This window comes from Taudactylus pleione, unplaced genomic scaffold, assembly GCF_031769625.1.
Source record: "Taudactylus pleione unplaced genomic scaffold, aTauple2 ptg001337l, whole genome shotgun sequence".
Classification (NCBI taxonomy): Eukaryota; Metazoa; Chordata; class Amphibia; order Anura; family Myobatrachidae; genus Taudactylus; species Taudactylus pleione.
In genome coordinates this window covers 57201-72796 of record NW_028285737.1, presented here as the reverse complement: position 1 = coordinate 72796, position 15596 = coordinate 57201, and the positions used below count along the sequence as shown (strand labels likewise).

The 15596-nt window shown below is 47.0% G+C and overlaps 1 protein-coding gene across 1 annotated transcript in view; it reads left to right on the top strand.

Annotated features, from left to right (window-relative positions):
- The window catches only part of LOC148443057 (uncharacterized), a 95600-nt gene that overhangs the window by 78121 nt on the left and 1883 nt on the right, over nt 1–15596 (top strand). Inside the window, exons 12-14 of the mRNA XM_088463268.1 lie at nt 12078–12626; nt 12818–12889; nt 13822–14343. Coding sequence (XP_088319394.1) covers nt 12078–12626; nt 12818–12889; nt 13822–14343 — 1143 coding nt within the window. The remainder of the gene's footprint in view (nt 1–12077; nt 12627–12817; nt 12890–13821; nt 14344–15596) is intronic.

The window sequence follows — 15596 nt, the reverse complement described above, 5'->3', positions numbered from 1 at the left end:
CATTTCAAAAATATTAATTATCAGGTTCCAGATGAGGAAAAAGATAGGCTCAATTATCCAGAAAAGTCCTTTGTGGAATTTAGGTCACTTTTATCCAAAACTTCCAATTCTTACGGGACCTTCCTCAATAATTTAATAGGAAATCCCACCTGAAGTATAACAAATAAAGCACAGGAGCAAAGAAAAGACTTGTTAGTACAACAGTCAAGAATGAGGAATTTAGTTGACAATTTCCAAACTTAAGGGGGGTATACACTAGGCGATTTTAGCAAGCAATTGCACGATAACTACGTCGTGTTCGCGCAATCGCTTGCAAATCGCGCGTGCATCGGGCATGTTTTGGTCGGAAGCAACCAGCGATGCGCGTGCACGCTGGTCACTTCTGACATCTGTCATCGCCCGTACATGCTGGTCAACCTGATGATCCCGTCAGGTTCAGCATGTGCGGGGAAGATGGATGTGCCTGGACTGAACGAGTGAGCGTTCACTCTAGGCACATCACTAGATATACAAACGAGAGCACGATTGCAATGTCGTAATCGTGCTCTCATTTGTATATCTAGTAGTGGATACCCGCCTTTACAGTCCCAAGTCCACTGGCAAAGTCCTTGTTGTGCAGTACACAAATGGTACCTGTGGAAATGACTTGGACAAAACAAGAAACTTTGGTTCCTGATGAGAACAGTACAAGTGCTGCTCCAATAAGTTTAGTGAGAGTCTTGACTCTGGCCCTGGAATATCCCTAAAACTTGGACTGTAATAGCAGAGTCTGGGAACTATGGCCCTGATTCAGAGCCGGACGCTCTGACCAGAGCGCTCGCTCTGAATCAGGGCCCACCTCCATAAATATGGAGCGTCCTCCTGGACGCTCGTATAGCTGTGGGTCACCACCCACAGCCTATACGAGCGTGCAGGATGATGGTCGCGATGGTCTTGACCATCGCCAGTGCGAGCAGAAGCCTGCGGTAGAGTTTCTCAACCGCAAGGCCAGGAGTGATTTTGGCTCTATCAGAGCCAAAATCACTCCCACTGACATCACTAGTGATGTCAGTGGGGCCGGCTTCTGACGGTAGGCGTTCCCTTGGGAACGCCTCCGTCTGGCAGCCACGCCCCTGGCACGCCCACCAAAGGGGGCGTGCTGTCAATCAACATCGACAGCACGCCCCCTTTGATCAGACACAACGAGCGAAGGAAAGTTCTTCGCTCGTCGCGTCTCGCGCATGCGCACAACGGAGCTCCCTCCATCGTGCGCATGCGCAGTGCACACCATCGACCCACTTGCGAGCGGACAGCCGCTCGCGAGTGGGTCAGAATCAGGGCCTATGCTACATAGTAAGTAATAAATAATTCTGTTAAACTATTATTATTAGAAGCTTCTTATATTATTCTAGACACAAGGTGGAGAATGGGCCATGAACTACTGACTTACCTTATAACGAGGCACACTAATAAATCACATTTCTTTTGCCTTAATAGACTTTTGTCACGCTTATATTTGTTTGTGGAACCAAAGTCAGGTAGACGTCTGTGTTAGAAGTGGGAGGTGTGTAAGCAAAGCTGGCAGGCCTAAGGACACCTCTTGACATGTAGTTTAGATGCTTCCCTGACCGGGGATCGAACCCGGGTCCCTGCAGAGAGATGCTGTATCGTACCCATTAGACCACCATGGACGTCGGTGTTGTTGATGGTATGATGTATGCAGCAGAGAAGAGTGTAGCAGTAGGTTATCCAGGCTTGCTACTTGATAATAATAAAGCACTCTTCTTGGTTCTGTAGTCCTGGACACTTGAGTAGCAGATCTTGGCAGAAGGATTTACCAGGCTTGGACTGGGATTTTCTCTGTAGTCTGGGAGCACAGGATGATGACAGGACCGGATACACACCGAACACCGGAATTGATGGTAGCTGTGGATTAGTCGGGAACGGAACCAGGAACAGCAATATACCTGAGCAGACAGGTGGATGCTTTGCACAGATGTAGCACAGATACAGGACACTGGAACAAGCTAGGATTACCTGTCCAACTTGAGATGCTGATTATATAGGAGCAGAATAGCTATGCTGCTCACCTCCAGGTCCCACTGCCGGGCTCTGGTCAGTGCTTGCACATGTGCAGTTAGATTGAATTGAAGTCTCATGGGGCTTTTGGATCTGGAGCAGGCACAACATGGCCGCATTGGATCCGCTACGTGTCACATCAGCACTAGCTAGAAGGGAGAGTTACTGATACACCTCTCTGGGGACTCTCTCTTCTGTGCATTCCAGCACTGAGGCATCCTGCAAATGCTGCGGACAGCGGTGATGTCTATTAGCGATGTGATAAGGGGCTGTGTCATGCACTGACCGCTGTGTCTCACATATCATATACACACACATATTCATTACTACATATTGTACAGAGAGAGGAGACCCTATTATCTATCTATATATAGATATCTATATACATATACACAGTTACATATCCAGCTCAGATAGACAGGGAGGAGAATACTATACACCACATGTATGTCAGGGCAGGGCCGTTGCTAGGGTAGTGCGGCCGATGCCATCGCACAGGGCACCACAGGTCAGGGGGCGATGTTTGGGCCTGTCAAATGTCTGTTTATTATCATTCTTGCTTGTAGCTTCCTCTTATTTCATCCCCAGCATCTCCTGGCCTCTCCTATCTCTTCCCCGGCCATTCCCCATGAAGCCATGGCCCTTTTTTGGGTGCATTGTCCCTTTGAAAAATGAGGGGGGCGCCAATGGTCTTTCTAGCACAGGGCACCAAAAAGTCTAGTTACGGCTCTGTGTCAGGGTGTCTGGCATCACACATGTACAGCTGCTATATACCACACCTACAGGTAATAACATCACATATTATATACACACAGCCCCAGGGCCTCAGAATGTAACGCTCTCAGGACAGCAATCAAAAACCGGTCCCCATAGCAACCACCAGGTCATGTGACGTTGCAGGAGCCAGGGGAGGTGATCTGGACACTAGAGCCTTAGCAAATCTTTTGCTTTTATTTAGCAAATGTCTCCCTGTGTGAGGGAGCGGCGGCCATTTTCCCGCAGACCGAACCGAAAGAAGGAGTACTCCGGCAGCATGGCCGCTTGTCCTGTGTGATTACTGGTTTTCTGGCGCCGTATTTCCCGGTCACAGCGGTTAATGGAGGCACTAAGAGGGTGTTGGTAATGCTATTTGTTATTATACTCCTCCTTCTCATACAGGGCAGCAACCTGTAGTGTCCTGTTATTATTATTATTATTATTATACAGGGGGAGCAGCCTGTGGTATCTGTTATTATTATTATTATTATTATTATTATACAGGGGAAGCAGCCTGTGGTGTTCTGTTATTATTATTATACAGGGGGAGCAGCCTGTGGTGGCTTTTTATTATTATTATACAGGGGGAGCAGCCTGTGGTGTCCTGTTATTATTATTATACAGGGGGAGCAGCCTGTGGTGTCCTGTTATTATTATTATACAGGGGGAGCAGCCTGTGGTGTCCTATTATTATTATACAGGGGGGCAGCCTGTAGTGTCCTGTTATCATTATACAGGGGGAGCAGACTGTTGTGTCCTGTTGTTATTATACAGGGAGAGCAGCCTGTAGTGTCTTGTTATTATTATACAGAGGGAGCAGGCTGTGGTGTCCTTTTGTTATTATACAGGGGGAGCAGCCGGTGGTATCCTGTTATTATTATTATACAGGGGGAGCAGCCTGTAGTGTCCTGTTATCATTATACAGGGAGAGCAGCCTGTGGTGTCCTGTTGTTATTATTATTATACATGGGGAGCAGCCTGTGGTGACCTGTTGTTATTATTATTATTATTATTATACAGGAGGAGCAGCCTGAGGTGTCCTTTTATTATTATTATTATACAGGAGGAGCAGCCTGAGGTGTCCTTTTATTATACAGGGGAGCAGGCTGTTGTGTCCTTTTTTATTATTATTTTTATACAGGGGGAGCAGCCTGTGGTGTACTGTTATTGTTGTTATACAGGGGGAGCAGCCTGTGGTATCCTTTCATTATTATTTTATTATTATTATACAAGGGGAGCAGCCTGTGTGTGTCCTGTTGTTGTTATTATTATTATACAGGGGGAGCAGCCTGTGGTATCTGTTATTATTATTATTATTATACAGGGGAAGCAGCCTGTGGTGTTCTGTTATTATTATTATACAGGGGGAGCAGCCTGTGGTGGCTTTTTATTATTATTATTATACAGGGGGAGCAGCCTGTGGTGTCCTGTTATTATTATACAGGGGGAGCAGCCTGTGGTGTCCTGTTATTATTATTATTATACAGGGGGAGCAGCCTGTGGTGTCCTATTATTATTATACAGGGGGGCAGCCTGTAGTGTCCTGTTATCATTATACAGGGGGAGCAGACTGTTGTGTCCTGTTGTTATTATACAGGGAGAGCAGCCTGTAGTGTCCTGTTATTATTATACAGAGGGAGCAGGCTGTGGTGTTCTTTTGTTATTATACAGGGGGAGCAGCCGGTGGTATCCTGTTATTATTATTATACAGGGGGAGCAGCCTGTAGTGTCCTGTTATCATTATACAGGGAGAGCAGCCTGTGGTGTCCTGTTGTTATTATTATTATACATGGGGAGCAGCCTGTGGTGACCTGTTGTTATTATTATTATTATACAGGAGGAGCAGCCTGAGGTGTCCTTTTATTATTATTATTATTATACAGGAGGAGCAGCCTGAGGTGTCCTTTTATTATACAGGGGAGCAGCCTGTTGTGTCCTTTTTTATTATTATTTTTATACAGGGGGAGCAGCCTGTGGTGTACTGGTATTGTTGTTATACAGGGGGAGCAGCCTGTGGTATCCTTTCATTATTATTTTATTATTATTATACAAGGGGAGCAGCCTGTGTGTGTCCTGTTGTTGTTATTATTATTATACAGGGGGAGCAGCCTGTGGTGTCCTGTTATCATTATACAGGGAGAGCAGCCTGTGGTGGCCTGCTGTTGTTGTTATTATTATTATACAGGGGCAGTAGCCTGTGTGTGCCCTGTTGTTGTTATTGTTGTTGATAATAATAATAACAACACGACACCACAGGCTGCTCCCCCTGTATTATAATAATACAGGGGGAGCAGCCTATGGTGTCCTGTTGTTGTTATTATACAGGGGGAGCAGCCTGTGGTGTCCTATTATTATTATAATAATACAGGGGGAGCAGCCTGTGGTGTCCTGTTATTATTATACAGGGGGAGCAGCCTGTTGTGTCCTGTTGTTATTAATATTATTGTACAGGGGGAGCAGCCTGTGATGTTCTATTAATAATAATAATAATAATAATAGGATACCACAGGCTGCTCCCCCTGTATAATAATAATAATAACAACAGGACACCAAAGGCTGCTCCCCCTGTATTATTATTATTTTATTTTTATTATTATACAGGGGGATCAGCTGTTGTTGTTGTTGTTATTTGTTTTTACAGGGTGGCAGCCTGTGGTGTAATGTTGTTGTTGTTGTTGTTGTTGTTATTATTATAATACAGGGTCTAAACAAAGTCTATACAAAGTCTAAACAATAGAGAAATGTACCTGATTATGGCTGGCAGCTCTCCAGGGCGTCCACCAATGCCCTAGTCCTAAAAGGTAAACAATGCAAAAAATAGAGAGCGCCCTACAGCCTATACGGGACTCCAGAGACACACCAAAATTTGAACACTGTATCAATTTATTCCAAAAATAGTTCAATGAGCATGTCTTGATAAATATCCATATAAAAATCACAATTAACTACACATATAAATGAAATATCACATTCTGCATTTAGAGATAAATAATAATATGTATATAAGATATTATTATAGATTGAATTATCTGCAGCATAGACTCCAGTCCCAATCTGGTTTTACAGAAAACACAGAGTACCAGCTGAATACTCTAGTGTAGATCTAGTAATAGTTAAATTGTATCAATTGACCCTTAGAAAGTAAATAACATGCAAGGATCCAATGTACTTTAGCATATAGTCTTAAAATAGGTCTCAGACGGATTCTCCAATCAGTAAACCTGTTATATTAGTGTTCCATAAGGAGCTCCGTTATTAAGACGTGGAGCCTAGTTCCACAATAATGAGCTGATAGGTACAGTCATCTATATACTCAGCATTAGATGAAGTGCCGGGCCGTAAGATCCACGCCACGGTCTGTGGGCACGTACGCACCCAGGGAGCTGTAGTGTGCAAAGATATCTGCTCACCTGGTGTGATCCGGCATGGACCCGTGGTCACGGCTATGTGCTGTGAGCCCCTGCACAGGGGTGTGTTTTTTTCTCCCCGTCTGCGTGGTAGGTGGAGAATAATAGGGTCTTAGGGATATCGTCGCCTCAGGACACCGTCCGGTTAATAGCCCTGCAGTGGCTTGTGGTGTCTCCAGAATGAAACGTCCTGCACTAAAAGTATATAGCAGGCTAGAATTAGCACTGATATCCACAATATTCCAAGAGGATCCAGTGATAATGATCAAGTGTGCAGCTGATATGGGGACACCCTTAACGCGTTTCTTTCTCCACAAGAATTACTTCAGAAGGACCTCATACTACAGGAGGAGGAGACTTTGGTCTCCTGTTATTATTATACTACAGTTGGAGGAGATAGTGTTCCAGTTAGGCTGTTTTAGCAGGACGCCGTGCCCTGCCTGATTTTAAAACTGTAAAATGCTCTTTATGGGAGTGTATATTAGTCGGGAATATTATTTGTGTAGCTTCTGTGAGATCTTCTATAGAAACCATTATATTACAGTATTATAATACTACTACTACTAATAATAAGCATTATCTGTTTCGTTGTAAAATGTGCAGTCACCTTGTATGTGTTACACAGGGCATGTTCTTGTCTTTGTCTCCATGCAGGAGGAGGGGGAGTATATAGAAGAACACAGGGGTCTGTACAAGGACGTGATGATGGAGAATCACCGGCACCTCACGTCACTGGGTAAGAGGAGACTGTAATTTATTGTACAGGGGAGAGCAGCTATGGGGACCCCCTATATACACACATCACCTGATAATCACATATATACAGTGTAATCAGTCACTGTGTGTCTCCTACAGATGGAGCCAGTAACAGAAATACCCCAGAGAGATGTCCCCGTCCTCATTATTACCAGGATTGTACAGAGGAGAATCACAGGATCCCACAGAAGCATCAGGTAGGAGAAATTTAGGGACTCCCCAATATACCAAAGTGACTTCTTACACACCGATATTATACAGTTGAATGTCAGTCAATGAAATCAGACATTTTTTTTTTAGGTTAATAGGGGTGGAGAGCTAAATCATTTTAAGGCAGAAGATACAGAGGGAGAAGAAGAGACGTATGTGACTGATATGAAGGCAGAAGATATAGAGGGAGAAGAAGAGACGTATGTGACTGATATGAAGGCAGAAGATACAGAGGGAGAAGAAGAGACATATGTGAGGGGTGATCAGCAGTGTAAGGAGGAGGAAATCCCTACAGATATCAACACAGGTGAGTAATAAACACTTAATACATATAAGAGTCACATATTGATGGGTAAGAGGAGACTACCATTTATTGTACAGGGGGGAGCAGGTATGGGGGCCTCCTATATACACACATAACCTGATAATCACATATATACAATGTACTCAGGGCCTGATTCAGCAAGGAACTCAATGCTGCATGCAGCCGGCCAATGTTTGCACTGTGTGCATGCGTATAAAACGCAGTGCGCGTGCGCGAACCAGGCGCTGCAAATGGGAATGCGATCGCAGACAACACACGGACCTCACCACCCAGTGATCGACTAGAAGTACCGTTTGTGGGTGGTGACGGGGTGTGGTCGTGCAACCGCAGGTGTGTCAGTAAGTTTCAACGCCGTTGCGGAGGCGTGCATAAATTAGCCATTGCGATACCCTACGCAGCCTGAGCACTCACAGCGTACAGGAGATGTAGCAAAGTCTGCGAGAGGGTCAGGTCAACCACCATTCTGTGTATGGGTCCCATGTTACTGAAGTTGCTTGCGTACATTTGTGTTCGTTGCTGAATCAGGCCCTAAGTCACTGTGTGTCTCCCACAGGTGGACCCAAAAAACAGAAGTACCCCAGAGAGATGTCCCCGTCCTCTTTATTCCCAGGATTGTATAGAGGAGAATCACAGGACCCCACAAGAGCATCAGGTAGGTTAGATGTTTAACATTGCCCCTAATGGAAAGTGGGGAGCTGGCCACTGCTCCTGTGCCTGCAAGTCTGGAAAGGGTGGAGGAATTTCCTCCAATACATTCCAACAGGATTCTGCTGGAGGACCTATCTGCTGCCTCTGGACGTGTTTGGGTTCCAGTGACAAAATCTCCAAGCATCAGCCTCCTTGCTGCTGTTCTGGAGCATTTTAGGGCTCCAGTGAAACAATTAGCTGGCTGGGATGGGCAGCTCTCCAGGGGGGAAACATTTGAACAGTGAGAGTTCTGTACAGTTATGTGACTGACCGATAATAACAATAGCAGTCAGTGACTCAGTGCCCTGGGAGGGGAAGATAGATAGACTGGCATGAATTGGCTTCTTACCTACTTTCTTCTTGGGTAACCCAGGGGATTACTAGCCTGTGGTCCTTTGTAGATCATCAGCACCTTCATAGCTCGTTTGAACTTGCTGGGGTCCAGGATATTTTTTCTCTAGCTGGAGCTATTTCCCACCTTTTCCCTCGGACATTGGGGTAAATTTACTAAAGAGAGAGTTTTTAGAATTGGAGATGTTGCCCATAGCAACCAATCAGATTCTAGCTATTATCTTCTAGAAGGTGCTAGTTGAATGTTAAGAAGAATCTGATTGGTTGCTATGGGCAACATCTCCACTTTTAAATACTCTCACTTTAGTAAATGTACCCCCATTATCTTACCCCTGCAAAGTCCTTACTGTGAGTTGTTCTAAAGAAAAGTATCTATATATATTCCGTAGGGGCTACATGTCTCCCTTATATCCTGTCCAGTTTTGAGGACTTTTTCACCTCCTTTATCACCCAATGAAACCTTTTTGTATTCCTCTACTCAACTAAATCCACTACTCGTCCCCACACTATGAGCAATATTGGATCCTCGACTACTCTCTGGATCGTACTATGAGTAGCAGAAAATGGTTACTGATGCTCTCACTGTGCCGCGTAAGTGTGTCCTACAAACCATGATATGGACTTCTCCCATAGTGTTGTAAAATGAGGGTTAGGCGCGCTCAACTGTTGGAGGTGGGAGTGTGTGCTGTGTGTGGGTGTAAACGAGTTGTCTAACAGAGAGACTGAGACGGTAGTGTTGGGTCAAAGGCTTTATTGAAATAGACACAGTGCTGCTTGAAAACAATTGACCCAGGGGTGTATGGGGGTGTAGAAGGATGGGTGCACGGGGGGGAAGGTGGGTGGACCCTTTTAGGGGGCTCCTTGTCGTGCAGTTCTGGACCAGCACGTTGTCCCTGCTGGACCTTTGGTCAACAGTCTTATCTCCCGGCAGTGTGGTGGTGGAGGGTATTATGGCGGCGTCCCGCACAGTGTACAACTTACCTACCGGTAGGTGCCTGGGTAGGCGTTGCGATAAGGGGATGGTGATCGGCAGTCTCTGGTGGTGTGCAGCGCTGTGTATGCAGGCTGTTCTCTGTATACTGTGTCTCCTGGAGCGGCTGTGCCACGTGCTGCTGTTGACGGTGGTGGCGTTCTTAATGGCAGACTGGAGGTGTCTGCGTCAGCGCGGTGTCTGTACCCGGGTTGGGTGGGCGGACTGCGACGGGCTGGCGGCTCCGGGGAGCGGATTGCGCGCTTCTGCCTTGTGCATGTGCCGCGTGTGTCGGCGGGACGACCGGGGGCGGGTGTCTGGTGCTGGATGCCGCTTGTGTGCGATGTCTGGCGGCTCCTCGTATCTCCTGTTGCTGAGGTCACCGGGTGTGGCTGTACCCGGGTTGGGTGGGTGGATTGCGACGGGCTAGCGGCTCCGGGGTGCGGGGTGCGCTCTTCAGCCTTTTTGCACGTACCACGTGTGCCGGCGGGGCAACCGGGGGTGGGTATCTGGTGCTGGATGCCGCTTGGGTATGGAGTCTGGCGGCTCCTCGTGGCTCCTGTTGATGAGGTCACCGGGTGTGCACCGGGCTAGCGCCGGAAGTGGTGTGTGCACAAGGCAGGGGTGCCATTCGCCGGAGGTGCTGACGGCTCCTTGTGATGCACAAACACTGCGTGCGGCTGGGGGGATCTCTGATGATCAGAGTGGGGTGTAGAGCGAGAGTACTTGTCGGTGGCTGATGTGGTTTCTCCCATAGTGTTGTTCAAGTGTTATTATTATGCGTGTGAGTGTCTTTGTACACTCATGTCAGGAGACATCTGGAAAAGTGTTATTGATACCCTACATCACATGACCATACACTTGTAAGTAATAGAAATACATATAAATAGTGCGAAAAGATTAATTAAACAATAAGTGAGAGCAAACAGTGTAAATATCTTCCGTGGGCTGTAGGGAGTGTCCTGAACGATGGATGTGTTTTTTTTTTATATTTTTGTATTATATATATATATATATATATATATATATATATATATATTTTAGTTTGATGTTCTAAATAATATTAAGGTAGAAGTTCTAGAGGAAGAAGAGATGTATGTGAGGGGTGATCAGCAGTGTAAGGAGGAGGAAATACCTACAGATATCAGCACAGGTGAGTAATAAAAACTTATTACAGAAAACAGTGATGTATTCTCCTTGTCCAGTTACCAAAATAATCTCTTATCCTACACCTTCCTCTGTCAGTACAAACTAATGAAGGAAATGTATCTGCCCAGTGAGGAAGTCAGGAGCCATCAGCCCCTATTATACTCCTGCTCTCCCCCTCACATCACGTCACTGTGTGTTACCAGCCCAGAGATCTGACCAGTCTCCTCCCCACACTCTCTGGTGTATCTCATACATCAGGAGCCATCAGCCCCTATTATACTCCTGCTCTCCCCCTCACATCATGTCACTGTGTATTACCAGCCCAGAGATCTGACCAGTCTCCTCCCCACACTCTCTGGTGTATCTCATACATCAGGAGCCATCAGCCCCTATTATACTCCTGCTCTCCCCCTCACATCATGTCACTGTGTGTTACCAGCCCAGAGATCTGACCAGTCTCCTCCCCAGACTCTCTGGTGTTTCTCATAGATCAGGAGCCATCAGCCCCTATTATACTCCTGTTCTCCCCCTCACATCATATCACTGTGAGTTACCAGCCCAGAGATCTGACCAGTCCCCTCCCCACACTCTCTGGTGTATCTCATAGATCAGGAGCCATCAGCCCCTATTATACTCCTGCTCTCCCCCTCACATCATGTCACTGTGTATTACCAGCCCAGAGATCTGACCAGTCTCCTCCCCAGACTCTCTGGTGTTTCTCATAGATCAGGAGCCATCAGCCCCTATTATACTCCTGTTCTCCCCCTCACATCATATCACTGTGAGTTACCAGCCCAGAGATCTGACCAGTCCCCTCCCCACACTCTCTGGTGTATCTCATAGATCAGGAGCCATCAGCCCCTATTATACTCCTGTTCTCCCCCTCACATCATATCACTGTGAGTTACCAGCCCAGAGATCTGACCAGTCCCCTCCCCACACTCTCTGGTGTATCTCATAGATCAGGAGCCATCAGCCCCTATTATACTCCTGCTCTCCCCCTCACATCATATCACTGTGTGTTACCAGCCCAGAGATCTGACCAGGCTCCTCCCCACACTCTCTGGTGTATCTCATACATCAGGAGCCATCAGCCCCTATTACACTGCTGGGGCAAAATGTAATAGAGTGCGAGTTTCAAGGTGAGGGCGTAATTCGCATGCAACATCAGGTGAGATTTCTGCCGGTGGAGCCCACATAAATCTTGCAAATTGGAATGTGAGTTTCATTACATGCGAGTCATTACTATAAAACAAAGTGATCCATTGGTCCCCAAAAGTCATCTGAGTTGAACCTCACAGGCCCTATATTATTCCCACCTCTGCCATTTTGACCTTTGATAGGGTTTGGAAGGAGACAGTGTAGGTGTGGAGGAGCTTTGGTAGTGAACGTTTGTTTGTTTGATCAGTCTGCAGGATGTCCTTTAGGCTCAGAGTTGGGGGTGAGCAGAGTCGGGAGGAGGCGGTGTTTGTCACCCAGCCGGAGTTTGAGGAGGAGGGTGGTGAGGAGGAGGAGGAGGAAGAAGAGGAAGAGCCTGCTGTGTCTGCCCCTGGGAAGACGAGAACCGGGCGTAACGTGCGGTTCAGTTACGAGGAGAACTGTGCACTGGTGCACGCAATGTTGCCAGTGCACGGTCGCCTCCTCGGAGCCCAGTCACATAGAACCACCCCGGCCCGCAAGAAGGCGTTATGGCAAGCAGTCACCAATGCCGTTAATGCAGTCGGCTCCTGCAGGCGCTGCGTTGAAAACGTGAAGAAGCGCTTCAATGACGTGAAGCGCGTCCTGAAGGCGAAGCTGGCGGAGGAGCGTCAGGAAGCGCGCAGGTCAGGGGGCTGCCGAGCAGCACCCATCAACTACACGGCCTACGAGGAGGAGCTGAAGCAGGTGATACCACCTGAAATCCTTCCCGGCATCCATATCAAGGACACAGACCGTCCACCATCCCAAGGCTGGCCTGGTAAGCCTTTACCTTTTAAGTGCACCAACCTAATTCAGTTTGAACTCAGTGTTAGACCCTCTAGTTAGATAAACTGTTGCTGATTAATTCCAAATGTAATTCGAAGACCCCGATAAGTGTGAGGACCCTAGCAAGGGTAATGCCATTTACAAATGTGTACAATGTTCACCCTTTTCTATTTCTTTCCTCAGCTGCACAACAGATGAGACCTTCAACCCAGGCTGCTAAAAGGCGATATCCTGAGAACGACGACAATGAGGCTGGTGAGTCCTAAACCTGGGCGTCACTGTAGTGGGTGCGGCTCCACAGCTTTGGGGCCGAGAGGCTTAGGGGGCATGAACCCAGGTTATAAAGTTGCATACCAATCTCCCAGATTTGCCTGCTAAGCAATTGGGTTTGACCCATTGCCCAGCCAGAACGATGTGACATTACCTTTTCAGAGAGAAGTGTGTGTAGTGGATGTTATAACGGTAAGGGGGCACTGTAACGTTGCATAATCTGATCTGCTCATTGTGCTGTGGAGGACACTATAATGTTGCACAATAGGAACTGGGGCACTTTCATGTGGCACAACATGAAATTAACTAGGGCACTATATTGGGGCATCAAATTACTAACTGCTGCAGGGAGGTGTCTCTCAAGAAGCAAAAGTCCCATCCGGAAATAACTTATTAGCCAAGCCAGAGATGGACGGATGTGCAAATCCATCCATCTCAGATACAAATGCAGAAGGAGGTGTCAGACCCAGGAGCAGGCTGGGATCACCATTGCCACTGATGGTTACGATGGTTGTTCCTTCGGTCAGGCCGGTGCCTGGTCACGCAAGAGGCCAGGAATCTGAGTCCGCCGACACAGACCCTTGGCCTCGTCCCTCCCGGAAAAGGGAGGCGACACGCCTCCGTTTCCGGGAACGGTGACCAGGCACACCGCCCCAAGTGGCTTGGGGAGTCTGTGAGCGAGATCGGAGCACCTGTCCTGCCCAGGAGCAGAGCGTTCATCCTCGGATGAATGTCTAAATCGGTCCTCATGCTTGTAGTGTGGCTAAAACAATACTTTAATGAAGTAACTACTGAAACACCTGTACACAAGCATGTATATCGGCAAGACATGCATTGATAGTAGGGACAAATAACTAGGGACAGTGTATTTTGTTTTTAACACGTATGAAAACTTACCATTAGTATCCACTTTTCAGGTCTCTCTCGTGCGGCTCCACCAAGACCGGTCGTCAATCAGGAATTCGTGGCTCAGGAGGAAATAATTCTCGTGCCTGTTGAGCCAGTTGAGCTGGCAGAGGACACCGTAGCAGGCTTCATTATGGAGTCGGAAGAACGCCAGTACGCCCCGCCGCAGCTTATAGCACCAGCTCAACCCACCCCATCTGTTGAAGAGATGGCACAGTCTCTGGAGAACTTTCGGCAAATCCAAGTGAACTTTATGACCACTCAGACCCAACAGATGAACGCCATCAGCAGTCAGCTGCGCCAATTAACGAATATCACCAGAGTGGCACATGGCACAAGAACAAGAATGGCCCATACCATTGACATGCGCCTGTTAGATGTCAGTCAGGCTATTAGGGCCCAAACAGAGGCTCTTATTACCCTACAAAGGGAGCTTGCAGGCCAAAGAATAACTACCACCCCGCCAACCTCATCACCAACCCATCCCACAAGGCGAGGTGTGCGCAGACGAGGTGGTGTGGTCAAAGGTCCAGGTAGGGGCAGAGGTAGCACAGGCCCAAAGAAATAATTCTATGTTTTTCCCTATGTTATATTTTAGTGTTCATTCTAGTACCCTGCACCTGTCACAATGCGTGCAGTTTTTCTTTCCTTCCTGGGGTGTCACTCTCTGCTCTGGTGTTTCTAGCACACTCAGCTGATGCAACAGACTTCTGATATAGAGACCAGAGTGTGCTAGAAGCACCATAGCAGAGAGCGACACCCCAGGCAGGAAAGAGGAACTGCATGAGTTGTGGCAGGTGATGGGTGCTAGAATGAACACTATATAATTTCCATTTTTATGTTATATTTGTGTTAACTTTTTCTGTGATCAGTAAATTTTGAATTTCAAACTTGATTGTCTCTGTCATTTGTTTATAAGTAAGATAAGTTATATATGTGTATTGAGGGGTTTAATTAGTGATAATGGTCTTTACAGTAAAGTGCCACATTGATCTCACCAGTCAGAAACAGGTCTATTATTTTACGATTTTTTTTTTAATTTTTTTTTTTATAAGTAGTTCTGTGCGAGCTTGCAACTCGCACCCTATTGCATTGTGAGAGTTGTTATTAATGGGAAAACATCTGGATGTGAGTTTGGGCCATGAGAGAAGTGAAAAAGCGAGTTTAGTGCGAATTTGCATGTTTTCGCGACCTATTACATATGCAAATTTGCAACTCGCATGTTTTTTGCAATAAACTTGCACCTTTTCAGTACTCTCAATCTATTACATTTCGCCCCTGCTCTCCTCCTCACAGCATGTCACTGTGTGTTACCAGCCCAGAGATCTGACCAGTCTCCTCCTCACACTCTGGTGTATCTCATACATCAGGAGCCATCAGCCCCTATTATACTCCTGCTCTCCCCCTCACATCATGTCACTGTGTGTTACCAGCCCAGAGATCTGACCAGTCTCCTCCCCACACTCTCGGGTGTATCTCATACATCAGGAGCCATCAGCCCCTATTATACTCCTGCTCTCCTCCTCACATCATGTCACTGTGTGTTACCAGCCCAGAGATCTGACCAGTCTCCTCCTCACTCTCTCTGGTGTATCTCATACATCAGGAGCCAGCAGCCCCTATTATACTCCTGCTCTCCTTCTCACATCATGTCACTGTGTGTTACCAGCCCAGAGATCTGACCAGTCTCCTCACACTCTCTGGTGTGTCTCATACATCAGGAGCCATCAGCCCCTATTATACTCGTGCTCTCCCCCTCACATCATGTCACTGTGTGTTACCAGAC